Source organism: Gopherus evgoodei, chromosome 2 (genome assembly GCF_007399415.2).
Source record: "Gopherus evgoodei ecotype Sinaloan lineage chromosome 2, rGopEvg1_v1.p, whole genome shotgun sequence".
Lineage (NCBI taxonomy): Eukaryota > Metazoa > Chordata > Testudines > Testudinidae > Gopherus > Gopherus evgoodei.
The window spans coordinates 27,083,942-27,097,598 of NC_044323.1; the positions used below are offsets into that span (position 1 = coordinate 27,083,942).

At 41.5% G+C, this 13,657-nt stretch overlaps 1 protein-coding gene across 6 annotated transcripts in view; it reads right to left on the bottom strand.

Annotated features, from left to right (window-relative positions):
* CREM (cAMP responsive element modulator) overlaps window positions 1-13,657 on the bottom strand; it is a 75,913-nt gene that overhangs the window by 26,706 nt on the left and 35,550 nt on the right. For 3 of the 6 annotated variants that reach the window (XM_030550151.1, XM_030550152.1, XM_030550150.1), the window contains exons 3-5: window positions 13,220-13,366; window positions 3,700-3,797; window positions 3,269-3,411 (exon numbers count right to left, since the gene is read on the bottom strand). In XM_030550151.1, coding sequence (XP_030406011.1) covers window positions 3,269-3,411; window positions 3,700-3,797; window positions 13,220-13,366 — 388 coding nt within the window. Of the gene's footprint in view, window positions 1-3,268; window positions 3,412-3,699; window positions 3,798-13,219; window positions 13,367-13,657 lie in introns of those variants that run through there. The other 3 variants (XM_030550163.1, XM_030550164.1, XM_030550153.1) reach the window with 2 other exon arrangements.

Consider the following 13,657-nt stretch of genomic DNA (forward strand, 5'->3'; position numbering starts at 1 on the left):
CTTTTGAGCACGGGTCCTCAACCTTTTTCTTTCTGAGCCCTCCACCTGCCCATGCTATAAAAACTCCACAGCCCACCTGTGCCATGACAACTGGTTTTCAGCATATGAAAGCCAGGGGCAGCATTAGGGGATAGCAAGCGGGGCAATTGCCTGGGGCCCCATGCCACAGAGGCCCCCACAAAGCTAAGTTGCTCAGGCTTCGGCTTCAGCCCTGGGTGGCAGGGCTCAAGGACCCAGGCTTCATACCCATGTGGTGGGGCTTCAGCTTTCTACCCCGACCCCCAGCAAGTCTAACACTGGCACTGTTTGGCGGACCACCTGAAAACTATTTGCAGTCCCCCACAGGGCCCGGACCCCTGGTTGAGAACCACTATTCTACAGAACCTTAATTTGGTCATCACCATTAACATCTCTACAACCAGAGTAATAATGAATATAAAGAATAGTAATTAGTAGTTCAGTGTTAAATGTAAATTTTGTTTTCTCAGTGTTGATAAAATCATTTTACCTTTACAAATTATAAAGGATAGCTAGAGGAATTCTAAGAACAGTTAAAGAATTTATTTATTTAGAAAGAGCTATTCTATCCTTTTCTAAGTTCCATTGTTAACATTTTAATAGGAGTCCTCTGTTCTCATATATATACTTCAGAAAAAGCAGATCGCCTTGCCATTTTCCTACCATTGTGTAGGAGAAAATACACTGCTGTTTTTAATAAAAATCTTCATTATTTCTACACATGAGAAGACCTGAGACATAAATGACTCATTGTAACAGTAAATTCTTTGTTTTTAATGCTATAAAAATTCTACATAAAAAGGAAAAAGATTAATGGAAATTCAACCCACAGAAGAGAAATGACTGCAAAATCTAACATTCATAGTGAGGTGTGAAATGTTTAACATGCAAATAAAGCAAGAAAAAATCTTTGAGGAATACTGCTATGAAGCTATTTTTTCTACCGCTGTTTGGAGAAAAAGGATGAGCAATTGGAAATTGAAGCTGTCATAACTGTCCTACTCAGATCTGAACCTTAGGGTTCAGAACATGAGAAGCTAGCATGAAACCTCCAAACTTAATTATCAGCTTGGATCTGATATCACTGCCACCAGCCAGAATTCCAGTGTCTGGCTCACTCTGGTCTCCCCAAAACCTTCCCTGGGGAACCCCCAAGATGCCCTGAGTCTCACCACAAAGGGAAATAATCCACTTTCCTTCTCCCTCTTCCCCTCCAGCTGTTCCCTCCCTGGGTTCCTGGAGAGATATACAGATTCAAGCTCCGTGAATCTAAACAAAGGGATTCCACCCTCCCTGCTTCAAGTCCTTGAAACACAAGTACCGAGAGATCAAATCTCTCTCCCCCCTCACCCAGAGAGTATGCCAAGTCAGGCTTAGTAAATCTAACACAAAGAGATTTTCCCTCTCCCTTCATTTCTTAGCCTTAACCAGTGAAAAACACTCAAACAGGTCTTAAAAAGAAAGCTTTATATAAAAAGAAAGAAAAAGGACATAAAATTGGTCTCTGTATCAAGGTGACAATATACAGGGTCAATTGCTTAAAAGAAAAAACGAATAAACCGCCTTATCCAAAAAGAATACAATTTAACACATTCCAGCAACTACACACATGTAAATACAAAAAAACAATATAAACCTATTGTCTTACTATCCTTGTACTTACAACTTGGAAACAGAAGATTAGAATGCCTGGAGATAGAAAGATCACTCTCAGAGCCAAGAGGGTCACCGAACCGAGACAAAGAACAAAGAACTCACACCCAAAACTTCCCTCCACCCAGATTTGAAAAAGTCTTGTTTCCTGATTGGTCCTCTGGTCAGGTGTTTGGTTCCCTTTGTTAACCCTTTACAGGTAAAAGACCATTAACCCTTAGCTATCTGTTTATGACAGAAGCTTATGGTTAGTTATTGTAGCTTATGGTTAATTATTATTACAGAAAATTATTGTAAAGCAACAGGAAGATTTGAAAATCAATCAATCAAAAGTCAGAAAACTGAGAGATAAGATAGAAAGTTCCACTGTACCTTTCCTTCCTGTGCTAAATTATGGACTCTATCTCATTACAAATTATATGTCAATTCATACCATAAACAAGGTTATGTTTATATCATGGAGATCATGGTCATTCTCTGCTTCAGTTCCAGGGGCTGTGGGACTTTGGAACTGGCAGCCAGCAGGGCCCTGGCAGGATTCCAGCGACAGGCGACAGTGCGCCCCTGCAAGGTTCAAGCGACAGGTGACAGACTCCTGAGGGGGCCCTTCTCAGGGTTCCGTCAATGGGCGACAGTCTCGCGCAGGGGCAGAGGGACACCTCGAGCACGTGACTGGGGGTGTCCCATTTTCTCTTTGGGAAATACAGTCACCTTGCAGCTCCTAGCTGCTGCAGGCAGAGGGGAAACCCCACAGCTCCCAGCCATCCTGGAGGCGGGGGAAACCATGGAGCAGCAGCAGCAAAAGTCACAGACAGGTCATGGCTTCTGTGAATTTTTATTTATTACCCATGACATGTCCATGACTTTTACTAAAAATAACCATGACAAAATCTTAGCCTTAACCATAAATAATAGGATGAATATGACATGTAATAAGTAACCATATAATACACGGATTCTTCAGATGACTTGATTACTGACACAATTAGAGATTTAAATACAATGAATATTCTATTTCACACCACTTAATTTTATAGTACTGATATTTTGCATTAGATTAGCAAAATGGTATTACATTTTTAAGATAAAAAAGTGAGTCATAGTCACATACAACTTTGTATTGCACTGTATTAATGTTTTAATCAACATTTTCCAATCAACATGCACCTTTATTACACCATTAAAACAATACAATAATGAAAAACAAAAAATTCTTATAATATACAAATACCTGTGTATGGAAAAGACAAGAGAGACACCTACATTTTGCCTCTTTCAGGCAATGCCTGGTTCTTCCATTCTTTAAAGCACTGTACAGTGATGGACTTGATTTCAAAATCACCCCAAGTTTGGGAAACTAACAGAGGCTTTGAGGTGGGAGGAAAACAGACCAGAAAAAGGTTTATTTTTGCTAATGTGATGTGGCAGAAGATGCAATCTGCAATCCTCTTGGACAAATATGAAGATAAATCTCATTCTCTTTTTCCTGGTTCAAATAGCTCTCTCAATTTTTCACTCTGCTATTTTTAAATTCAGCAAAAGACAGTAACAGGTTTTTTTAAAATTAAGATGCTATACTGTATCTTAGCATACATACTGTATTGCCCTGTGCTAGTCTGATATAGGCTGGTTGGTACTGCCATTGCAGGGATGCCAGAAGGTGTTCCTTCTTCCTCTGATTTTTCCTCTTCAATCTTAGGGACACCAGTAGCATCAGAAGATAGTTCATTCAGAATTTTTCTAAAACATAATTTAAACAATTTAATTTAAAGTACACATTTAAAATCAATGCCCATAAGAGAAACAGTTTGAGGACTGTCTTTTACTGATATTTATACTATGAGTAGCACATTGGTTCCAGGATATTAGCAAGACAAGGTGGGTGAAGTAATATCTTTTATTGGACCAACTTCTGATGGTAATAGAGACAAACTTTTGAGTGTACACAGAGCTTTTCTTCAGATAGTATTAGTAGTAATATAAGTAGTATGTGGCAGTTAAGCTAGTTTTTAAAAAGCATAAACTTACCGGTATGAAGGCCTTCTTGAAAGAATCTCCCTACGTTTTTGAGACTCAAGTACACCCTCCGAGTCTGCAGAGTCCTCTGCATTTGCAACTGATGTAACCTATAATTCCAAAATTTCTGAAATTCATCATCTTGTATAATACAGATGCTGGTAACAGGGTTGTGACACTACACCCCATATTCTTCATAGAAATATTGTTATAATATGAGTATAGCATATCTAAGACATTTTATGCAAGATGGGTCTTGTGAGCTATCATTGGAAAGGTTATGATTTACTGAATAGAATTATCATATTTGTATGCATGTATCATTTTTGTATCTAAAGTTAGGAATATTGACTATACATCTGCACTACAAAAGTGTTTGCACCTGGGAAAAGCCCACCAGACAAAATGCAATCAGTCTGGCTGGTTAGCTGGGCACAGTGATTTCCCTATACCCCCCTTGAGTTTCCCCACCACCCCCCTGCAGTTTTGTGAACTAGTTACATGCCAAACCTGGTGTCTGAACTTTGCAACTTTGTCCTCACCCACAACTATTTCACATTTGGGGACAATATATACCTTCAAGTCAGCAGCACTGCTATGGGTACCCGCATGGCCCCATAGTATGCCAACATTTTTATGGCTGACTTAGAACAATGCTTCCTTAGCTCTCATTCCCCTAATGACCCTACTCTACACTGATGACATCTTCATCATCTGGACCTATAGACAAGAAGCCCTTGAGGAATTCCACCATGATTTCAACTATTTCCATCCCAATATCGACCTCAGCCTAGACCAATCCACACAAGCAGTCCATTTCCTTGACACTACTGTGCTAATAAGCAATGGTCACATAAACACCACCCTATACTGGAAACCTACTGACTGCTATACTTACCTACATGCCTCCAGCTTCTAACCAGGACACATCTCAATCCACTGTCTTCAGCCAAGCTCTAAGGTACAATCGCATTTGCTACAATCCCTCAGACAGAGACAAACACCTACAAGATCTCTATCAAGCATTCTTAAAACTACAATACCCACCTGCTGAAGTTAAAAAACAGATTGACAGAGCCAGAAGAGTACCCAGAAGTCACCTACTACAAGACAGGCCCAACAAAGAAAATAACAGAACGCCACTAGTCGTTACCTCTCCAGCGTATCATCAAAGATCTACAACCTATCCTGAAAGATGATCCCTCACTCTCCCAGATCTTGGGAGACAGACCTGTCCTCACTTACAGAGAGCACTCCCAACCTGAAGCAAATACTCACCAGCAACCATACATCACAGAACAAAAACAAAAAGGAACCTATCTTTGCAAGAAAGCCCAATGCCAACTCTGTCCACATATCTATTCAAGTGGCACCATAACAGGACCTAATCACATCAGCCACACCATCAGGGGCTCGTTCACCTGCACATCCACCAATGTGATATATGCCATCATGTGCCAGCAATGCCCCTCTGCCATGTACATTGGCCAAACCGGACAGTCTCTACACAAAAGAATAAATGGACACAAATCTGATATCAGGAATCATAACATTCAAAAACCAGTAGGAGAACACTTCAACCTCTCTGGCCATTCAGTAACAGATTTAAAGGTGGCAATTTTGAAACAGAAAAGCTTCAAAAACAGACTCCAACAAGCAACTGCTGAACTTGAATTAATATGCAAACTAGATACAATCAATTTAGGTTTAAATAGAGACTGGGAATGGCTGAGCCATTACACACATTGAATCTATTTCCCCATCTTAAGTATCCTCACACCTTCTTGTCAAACTGTCTTAAATCGGTCATCTTGATTATCACTACAAAAGTTTTTTTCTCCTGCTGACAACAGCTCATCTTAATTAACTAGCCTCTTAGAGTTGATTGGGCAACTCCCATCTTTTCATGTTCTCTGTACGTATATATATCTCCTCACTATATGTTCCATTCTATGCATCTGATGAAGTGGGCTGTAGCCCACGAAAGCTTATGCTCAAATAAATTTGTTAGTCTCTAAGGTGCCAAAGAACTCCTGTTCTTTTTGCGGATACAGACTAATATTGCTGCTACTCTGAAACCTGCTAGTTCTTGTGTTATTTGAGGAATTCAATAACATTTTTTATTCGTTTTTTTCACACCAGTCAAGATTTTATAGACCTCTATCACATCCCCCCTTAGTCGTCTCTTGTCTAAGCTGAAAATTCCCAGTCATTTTAATTTCTCCTCGTTTCATACCCCTAATCGTTTAGTTGCCCATCTCTGTACCTTTTCCATTTCCAATCTCTCTCTTTTGGGATAGAGTGACCAGATCTGCACATAGTATTCAAGGTGTACACATACCATGGATTTAAACAGAAGCAGTATGATATTTTCTGTCTTATTATTTATTCCTTTCTTAATGATTCCCAACATTCTGTTTGCTTTTTTGACTGCCGCTGCACATTGAGCAGATGTTCTCAAAGAACTATCCACAATGACTCCAAGATCTCTCTCGAGTGTTAACAGCTAATTCAGACTCCTTCATTTTGTATGTATAATTGAGATTGTTTTCCAATGTGCATTACTTTGCATTTATCAACACAGAATTTCATCTGCCATTTTGTTTCCCAGTCACCCAGTTTTGTGAGATCCCTTTGTAACTCTTCGCAGTCTGTCTGGGACTTAACTATCTTGAATAGCTTTGTATCATCTGAAAATTTTGCCACCTCACTTTTTACCTATTTTTTCAGATCATTTATGAGTATGTTGAGTAGTAATGGTCCCAGTACCGGCCCCTCTGGGATACCACTATTTATCTCTCTACATTCTGAAAACTGATAATTTATTCCTACCCGTTGTTTCTCATATTTTAACCAGTTATTAATCCATGAGAGGACTTCCCTCTTATTCCATGATGGCTTACTTTTCAAAAGTCAATTTAAATTAAATACATTTTTTTAAAAAAAATTATATTTTGTTAGAAATCTAGACCTGTTATGTGTTTTGGTGTAACTTGCATTATCCTTATGTTAAATTTGCATTATCCTAACAAAATATTTACTTTATTCATATCTCTTTTATATATCTCATTAGCCCTGCCCCCCCCCCCTGTAAATTCGAACACTCCCCCTAATTTCAGTTCCTGGGGAAACTGCTGGCTGGGCACAAGTCAATGAACCATTAGGGAGAACAACAGGTCTTTGAAGATGCTACTCTCCCACATTCCTGGGATGCTACAAACAAGGCCTTTGACTTATGGCTGCTTTGACACTGCAGGGTCATGTGATTATGTCACCTGGTACTGGACTCCATGATAGAATACCAGTATTTTTCCACTGGGGGGAGGGAGGGAGGAACCACACTGGAAAACAAAAGATTCTCAGCATATATAAAACCTACTGAAGTCAGGGAAGTGACATAATGAGCAGTTGTTTTTCACTGAATCCCTGCCCAGGATGACTGCTGGAAACATCTAAGAAACAAAGACAGAGAGGGGGAGAAGCATTGAGCTTCTATCTTCTGTAGTTAATAACCTTGTTTTGTTTTTTCTAAAACTAGTTTGTGCAATTCATAACTGGGGTGCAAAAAACTATGGGTATCTTCCTCCACATTGAGGGAGGGAGCAAATTTCATGCGCTTATGCTGCCCAGTTCTCTGTGCAGTGCAAGACAATAAAATTTTGGGTTTACGCTCCAGAGGAGGTGTGGACTTGAATGCTGGGTAATTCCTCAGATGAAGCCTTCCTGTGCAGTGATGATTTCAGTATCTGTGTCTTTCTGCAGCTGGGTGTGTCCCTACCTATGTGTGTGCTGGAGAAGGCATGAGGGCCTGGTTCAGCAGGACAGTGTAAGGGAGCCCAGGCTGGCGGAACAGGCGGACTCAGTGGTACCCCAATGTATCAGGTGGCACCTCGGGGCCAGGGGCGGCCCATCACAAGGGTGACTGATTTATAGGCTACGTCTACACTATGAGCTAAGCTGTGATTCCCTGCTCATGCACACATACTTGCACTAGCTCTGATTGAGCAAGTACGAGCATAAACAATAGCATAGCCACAGTAACACACATAGCGGCAATCAAGGCACAGTTTAGCTGTGGATACATATTCGGCACATCTAGGCTGTGCCTCAGTTGCCACCATACATGCTACCACAGCCACAACACAGAACAGGGCCTCATCCTCCCTGATTGAACTAACCTCATTATCTCTAGCTTGCCTGCATATATATACCTGCCCCTGGAAATTTCCACTACATGCATCTGACGAAGTGGGTATTCACCCACGAAAGCTCATGCTCCAAAACGTCTGTTAGTCTATAAGGTGCCACAGGATTCTTTGCTGCTTTTACAGATCCAGACTAACACGGCTACCCCTCTGATACTTCACAGCCACGCTGCCATTTATACTCACTCTAGGTTGGTGAGAACTAGCACGAGAGTGTGTACATGGAAAGAGGAATCACACTGCTAGCTTTCAGTGTAGATGTGGCCTTACTCTGCCCAGGGCTACCAGAGCAGGGGCTGCTCCAGCTGGCCGGCTGGGAACCACTGCCAGGGGCCTTTGGAGCAGTGGCTCCTCTGGCTGTCCCAGCAGCCAGCTGCTGGGGCAGCCTTGAAGTCAGCCATACTGGCCCCTGCAGAAGTCATGGAGGTCATGGAAAATCACAGAATCTGTGACTTTCACGATCTCCGTGACAGACATGGAGTCCTACATGTAAATAATTTCCACGTTCAGTGTGGTGGAACCTTGAAATTTTGTACACTCATTCATTATAAACTATAAGACTATACCCAAATTTGAATTCTGACATTTCCATCATACATCATCATGTGGACACCAACTTGAAACCTACATTAATTTTTTTCTGTCTGGCAATCTCCAGTTTGGAGAAATAAAGGTAATCCAAATTTTATATTTCTAATTTTAGGCAAAAAAACCCTGCCAGAGGTGAATAAGTGTACTGTATACATCCATGTTGTTAATCACATCCATTCAAAAAAGTAGATTGCTATCAACTAGTAAAATATAACAATTTCTTAAATTGCAATTACAGCATTAATCAATTTCAACTTAATACCAAAGTCAAATTAACTGCTAAATGCAAAATGTTATACTAACACAACTTTAATTTTAACTTCAATGCTAATGCACAATATACATTAAATACAAACATTAAAGTTGCTGTGGTAACCTCACCACAGCCACAGAAATCAAGTTGGCGTCCAAAAATTAAGGAATACATTTAAAAACATAAACGATCATCTAAAATACTGCATATCACATGTGCACTAGGGCTAGGTTAGTATTAGTGTACAAACTTTAACTTTAGAACTTTCTTGACTTTTGTGAGTTTACATTTTCACATTTTCTTAGAGTTGCATTAGCATCATTTTTTACATATTAACTTCAGGTTTGGCAATTTTAAAAGCAAAAAACCGCACAGCTAAGCCACAGTATATACCAGCAGATATTATTTTGTGCAAAACTGAAATTGCAATTAACCAAGTAAGGCAAAACACTATTTACATGATTCATTTAACTGCTCAGTCCACAGTTGTGTAGGATACGTGCAAAAGTGGAACTGTGCAGTTATATTAGTTATATGGAAAATAGCATATTCACATAGAGATAACCAAAAACTACAGTTTTTTGTAGATTAGACTATTTTAAAACTATCTAAATATTAACTTGATTCAACAAAAGTGAGTTAGAAGTCTGACAGAGTCAGACTTGGACACAGTAAAGGTTCCTAATCTGGAGCTAACATCAGAAAAGATAGAACTCAGATGATCGCTGTACCTGTCTCACATAACCTAGGGCTCTAAACATTTGGGGCACAAAGCAGAACTTGCATGGATCTGAAAGGGCATGAATTCCTGGAAGATTCTGAAAACTTGTGGCATTAGGGCACCTCATCCCAAGAGTATAAACAGTCAGAGGCCATGACTTCAGAGACCTACAGGTTACTGTAAACAAAGAAACCTAACGTCTCTTTTCCTTTACTGATTTAACTGCAATTCCATTTCTGCTCAAAACCATTTTGCACAGCACGGCGCTTGCTAGGATAGTGTGGGACATACACAGTAAAATGAAGCATCCAAATATTTCAAAAACATAATGAGAGGTATTTCTGAAACTGTGAACAAACCTAATTTTAAACTAGACTGCAAAACCCAGCTGGGATGAGCAGAATCGATTTGTGGAGGTTCTGCTCATTACTCTTACAGAAATCATGAAGGTTGACAAAGGGGACTTAAAGTTGCCTTAAGGATTCCCCTAGCCTAGGGAAAGGGTCACACCAAGGCAGGCTGGAGGCATGTCAGAGGTCCAAGGGGCAGGGCAGGAACATGATGTTATCCAGAAATAAGGTCAGTAGGGTGACCAGATGGCCCGATTTTATAGGGATAGTCCCAATTTGCGGGTCTTTTTCTTATATAGACTCCTATTATCCCACATCCCATCCCGATTTTTCACATTTGCTGTCTGGTCACCCTAAACGTCGGACAGAGTGGTCTCCTTGAGGTCCCTTATAATGATGTGCATTGCTGAGATACATTAGGACAGTGGTTCTCAACCTGGGGTCCAGGGCTCCCTGGGAGGCCCCAAGCAGGTTTCAGCTGGTCCACCAAGCAGGGCTGGAGTTAGACTCACTGGGGCTCAGAGCAGAAAACTGAAGCCCCACTGAATGGGGCTGAAGCCCAGGTCCCTGAGCCCTGCCCACCCAAGGCTGAAGCCAAAGCCTGAGCAACTTAGCTTTGCAGGGACCTCTTTGGTATGGGCCCCAGGCAACTGCCCCGCTTGCTATCCCCTAATGCTGGCCCAGGCTTTTATATGCAGAAAATCAGTTGCTGTGTGTGTGTGTGTGTGTGTGTGTGTGTGTGTGTGTGTGTGTGTGTGTGTGTGTGTGTGTGTGTGTGTGTGTGTGTCGGAGAGAATCAGAAAGAAAAAGATTGAGAACCCCTGCACTAGCAGATCTAGCCTTAAGCATGTAGCATATGTGGAGAAAGTGGCCAAAATCAATACATGTCATTTCTTGGCTATCTGTACGTATAATTGGGGGTTAAACCAATGAAAGGGCTATACAATTTATCTGTTGTAATGAATTCTGTACCTATGGATTTTTTTTAATGATATGATAAAAATACTTAACACTTGCTGTTTGGTGAGGGATTATCACAGAGAAAAACTTCATTAGAGAGCAGCCAGAGCTGCTAATTCTACAAGCTTTCACCATCTCCATCCCTTCCCAGCTCTACTCCAGCTCACAGCTCTAGATTGGTGTTTAACTACAAGGCCAAGTTAAAGTTCAAGGGCAGGGTGGGTAAAGGCCCTTCAGCCCCTCTTTCTTCATCCCGCCTATCTGCTGTAGACACCTGGCAAAATGCAGAGGGGACTGGGTGGGGAAAAAAAAGAAGCTTCAAAGAATGAGCTGAAATGCAAAACATTCACCACAATGCAGAGCAGTTACGATCCCTAATTTTGGGTAACAGCTTTTTCACTCAAAAGGCTATAGTGTCCCAAAATACTCTGTCTTTGTCACTGTAGTGGGCCGGCGTGGCTCCCCTCCTCCCCGGAGAGGGTCGAGCCCCGGCAGAGGCCAGAGTGGGCGGAGCTTCGGAGCTCGGAGCCCGCCCCTCAAAGGGTCAGGCGGCGACCCGGAACTATAAAAGCCAGCCCTCAGAGCTCAGTCAGGCCCCAGCGGCCAGAGAAAACAGACGTCCCTCCGGCAGCTCGAAACTGGGAGACCTGGCGACTCAGGGGAGCCGCCTGGACTGGCTGGAGCTTCCCCGCGCTTGCTACCAGGAGGAGGTGCCTCCAGGGTGGCAGACTCCCCCTCTCCCTGGCCTGAGGAGGCCGATAACTGATACTACTGACCCAGCATTTGCTGCCCGCCCTGACCAAGGGCTGGGCCTATAAACTGGTACTGTTGCTCAGCCCTGCCCCAAGGCCTGAGCTTACTGATTCAGCGTTTACGGCCCACCCTGACCAAGGGCTGGGCCTTTAAAATTGCTATTGTTGCTTGGTCCTGACCCAAGGCCCAAGCTTACTGACTCAGTGTTTGCTGCCCCGCCCTAACCAAGGGCTGGGCCTTTAAACTGCTACTGTTGCTCAGCTCTGACCAAAGGCCTGAGCCTACTGATTCAGCATTTGCTGCCCCGCCCTGACCAAGGGTTGGGCCTTAAACTATTACCGTTTCCTCAGTGTCCCAATGTCTAGTAGAAATAAGGTCCTGGATGAAAGCCAGCTTAATAAGGAGGTGCTGCTGATTGGATGGGGAGAATACTTTAAGGATCTGATGAAATCTATAATTGCTCATGTAATGGGGTATACCGGCCCTTTAGGGCTTTTGGAATCCTGTCAGGACAGAAACACCCTACCTCCCTTTAATAACCATATTCCCAAAGGTAAGGGAAAAAAGGAAGCAACCAGCCAGGGTTAACTGGGCACAAGTGCTTCCTTCCTTACACCCTGATTGTAGGAGAAGACAGGACAGCTGTAGCTGGCCCAATACCCACTACAAGAGAGCAGTTGGTTCCTATTCCTCTAATAAAAGAGATAGTCGGTGAGAAATCCAGGGGAAATACTTCTCTTGCTGGGTGACTTCAAGCCATGGGGCAAATATTTTATTTTTGTATATTTGTTCTGATCTAAACTGAGTTGAAGAATGATGATGATAGCAAGTGAGAAGTAGATTCCAGTTATCCAAGAGTCCACCTCTCTTTGGAAGGAACACTTCTGCTGTCTGTGTCAAGAGTAAAAATTGAGGGAGCTGAGGATAAGATTAGGCAAGGTATTCCCACTCACAGCAAATACTCCTAAAACTGGTCGCTTTCAGAGTAGTTGTAAGATATTTTTGTCCAGTCTTTTCACTTATGAGAAGCTCTGAAAACTCCTGGTGCTTAGTACACTGGTCCCCATTTTCTAACTTAAGCAAGATCAGGTTTGTGAAGGTTTGCCAAATATATGCTATTTCTTTTGTAGCCATTTTTTATTTTTATCTTTATCATGCAAAGCAAACCCAGATGCAATAATGGATGCTGCTAAGAATAAACAATAAGAGAAGCTGCATTTATAATACTTTTCTTTGTATTGCTCCCAGATACTCTCATCAGTATAGAGGCCCCATTATTCTAGACTTTCTGCTAATACATTGAAGAGATAATCCATACACTGAAGAGTTAATAATCCCATTTGAGACAAGATGTGGAAGAAGCAGAACAACCAAATGAGAAAACGAAGTGGAAGAGTCATTAAAATAGGGTCATGTGATTATACAAGTTTGCTATTGCACAAATTGAGGGTTCTAAGGCATCATTTCTTTAAAAGATAAACAAGAAATATTAATGAATCTCTGCACACCACCTGCCTAGCTATTATCACTTGGCCGTTACCCATGAGCATCATGGCAGAAGTGGGTCTTCTATCCATAGGTAAGAAAGAAGTTGGAAAATTGAAGATCCAAGGTGGAGGTTTCAAAATGGGGGAGGGAGAAGAAACCACAAGCTTAAAATAATCAATAACAACAGCAAAAAATATAAAAGACAGCTAACCTGAACAGCCTGCATTGGTGGTGACTGAATCACTGATGGCTGTGTGGCTTGAATCACTCCCTGGACGGGTACAGTTTGACCAGAAGGCAACTGTACTAGAGTTACAGCTGAAGATCCTCTTCCAGCACTTGATCCAGCTATAGAAACCTGCAAGAATTATGATAATCATGTTTAAATAAAGTGCTCTGTGGATTTCAACAGATACTTCAAAAAGCAATAACACAGATAAGTTAAATGATAACATTTTGAGCCAAACTGCAAGAAGAAAATACACATTATGCTACTTATTACTAGGACAAAATTGTTACTATTTGTGCTAATTGTATACCTTTAAGCTGTCTCAAGTTGGTGACCAATAAAAAACACTTGTCACTTTTTCAAATCTTGACCTTTTGTCTTAATTTTTCAAGGACCCTGTCTGTTTTTTATAAAAGATCT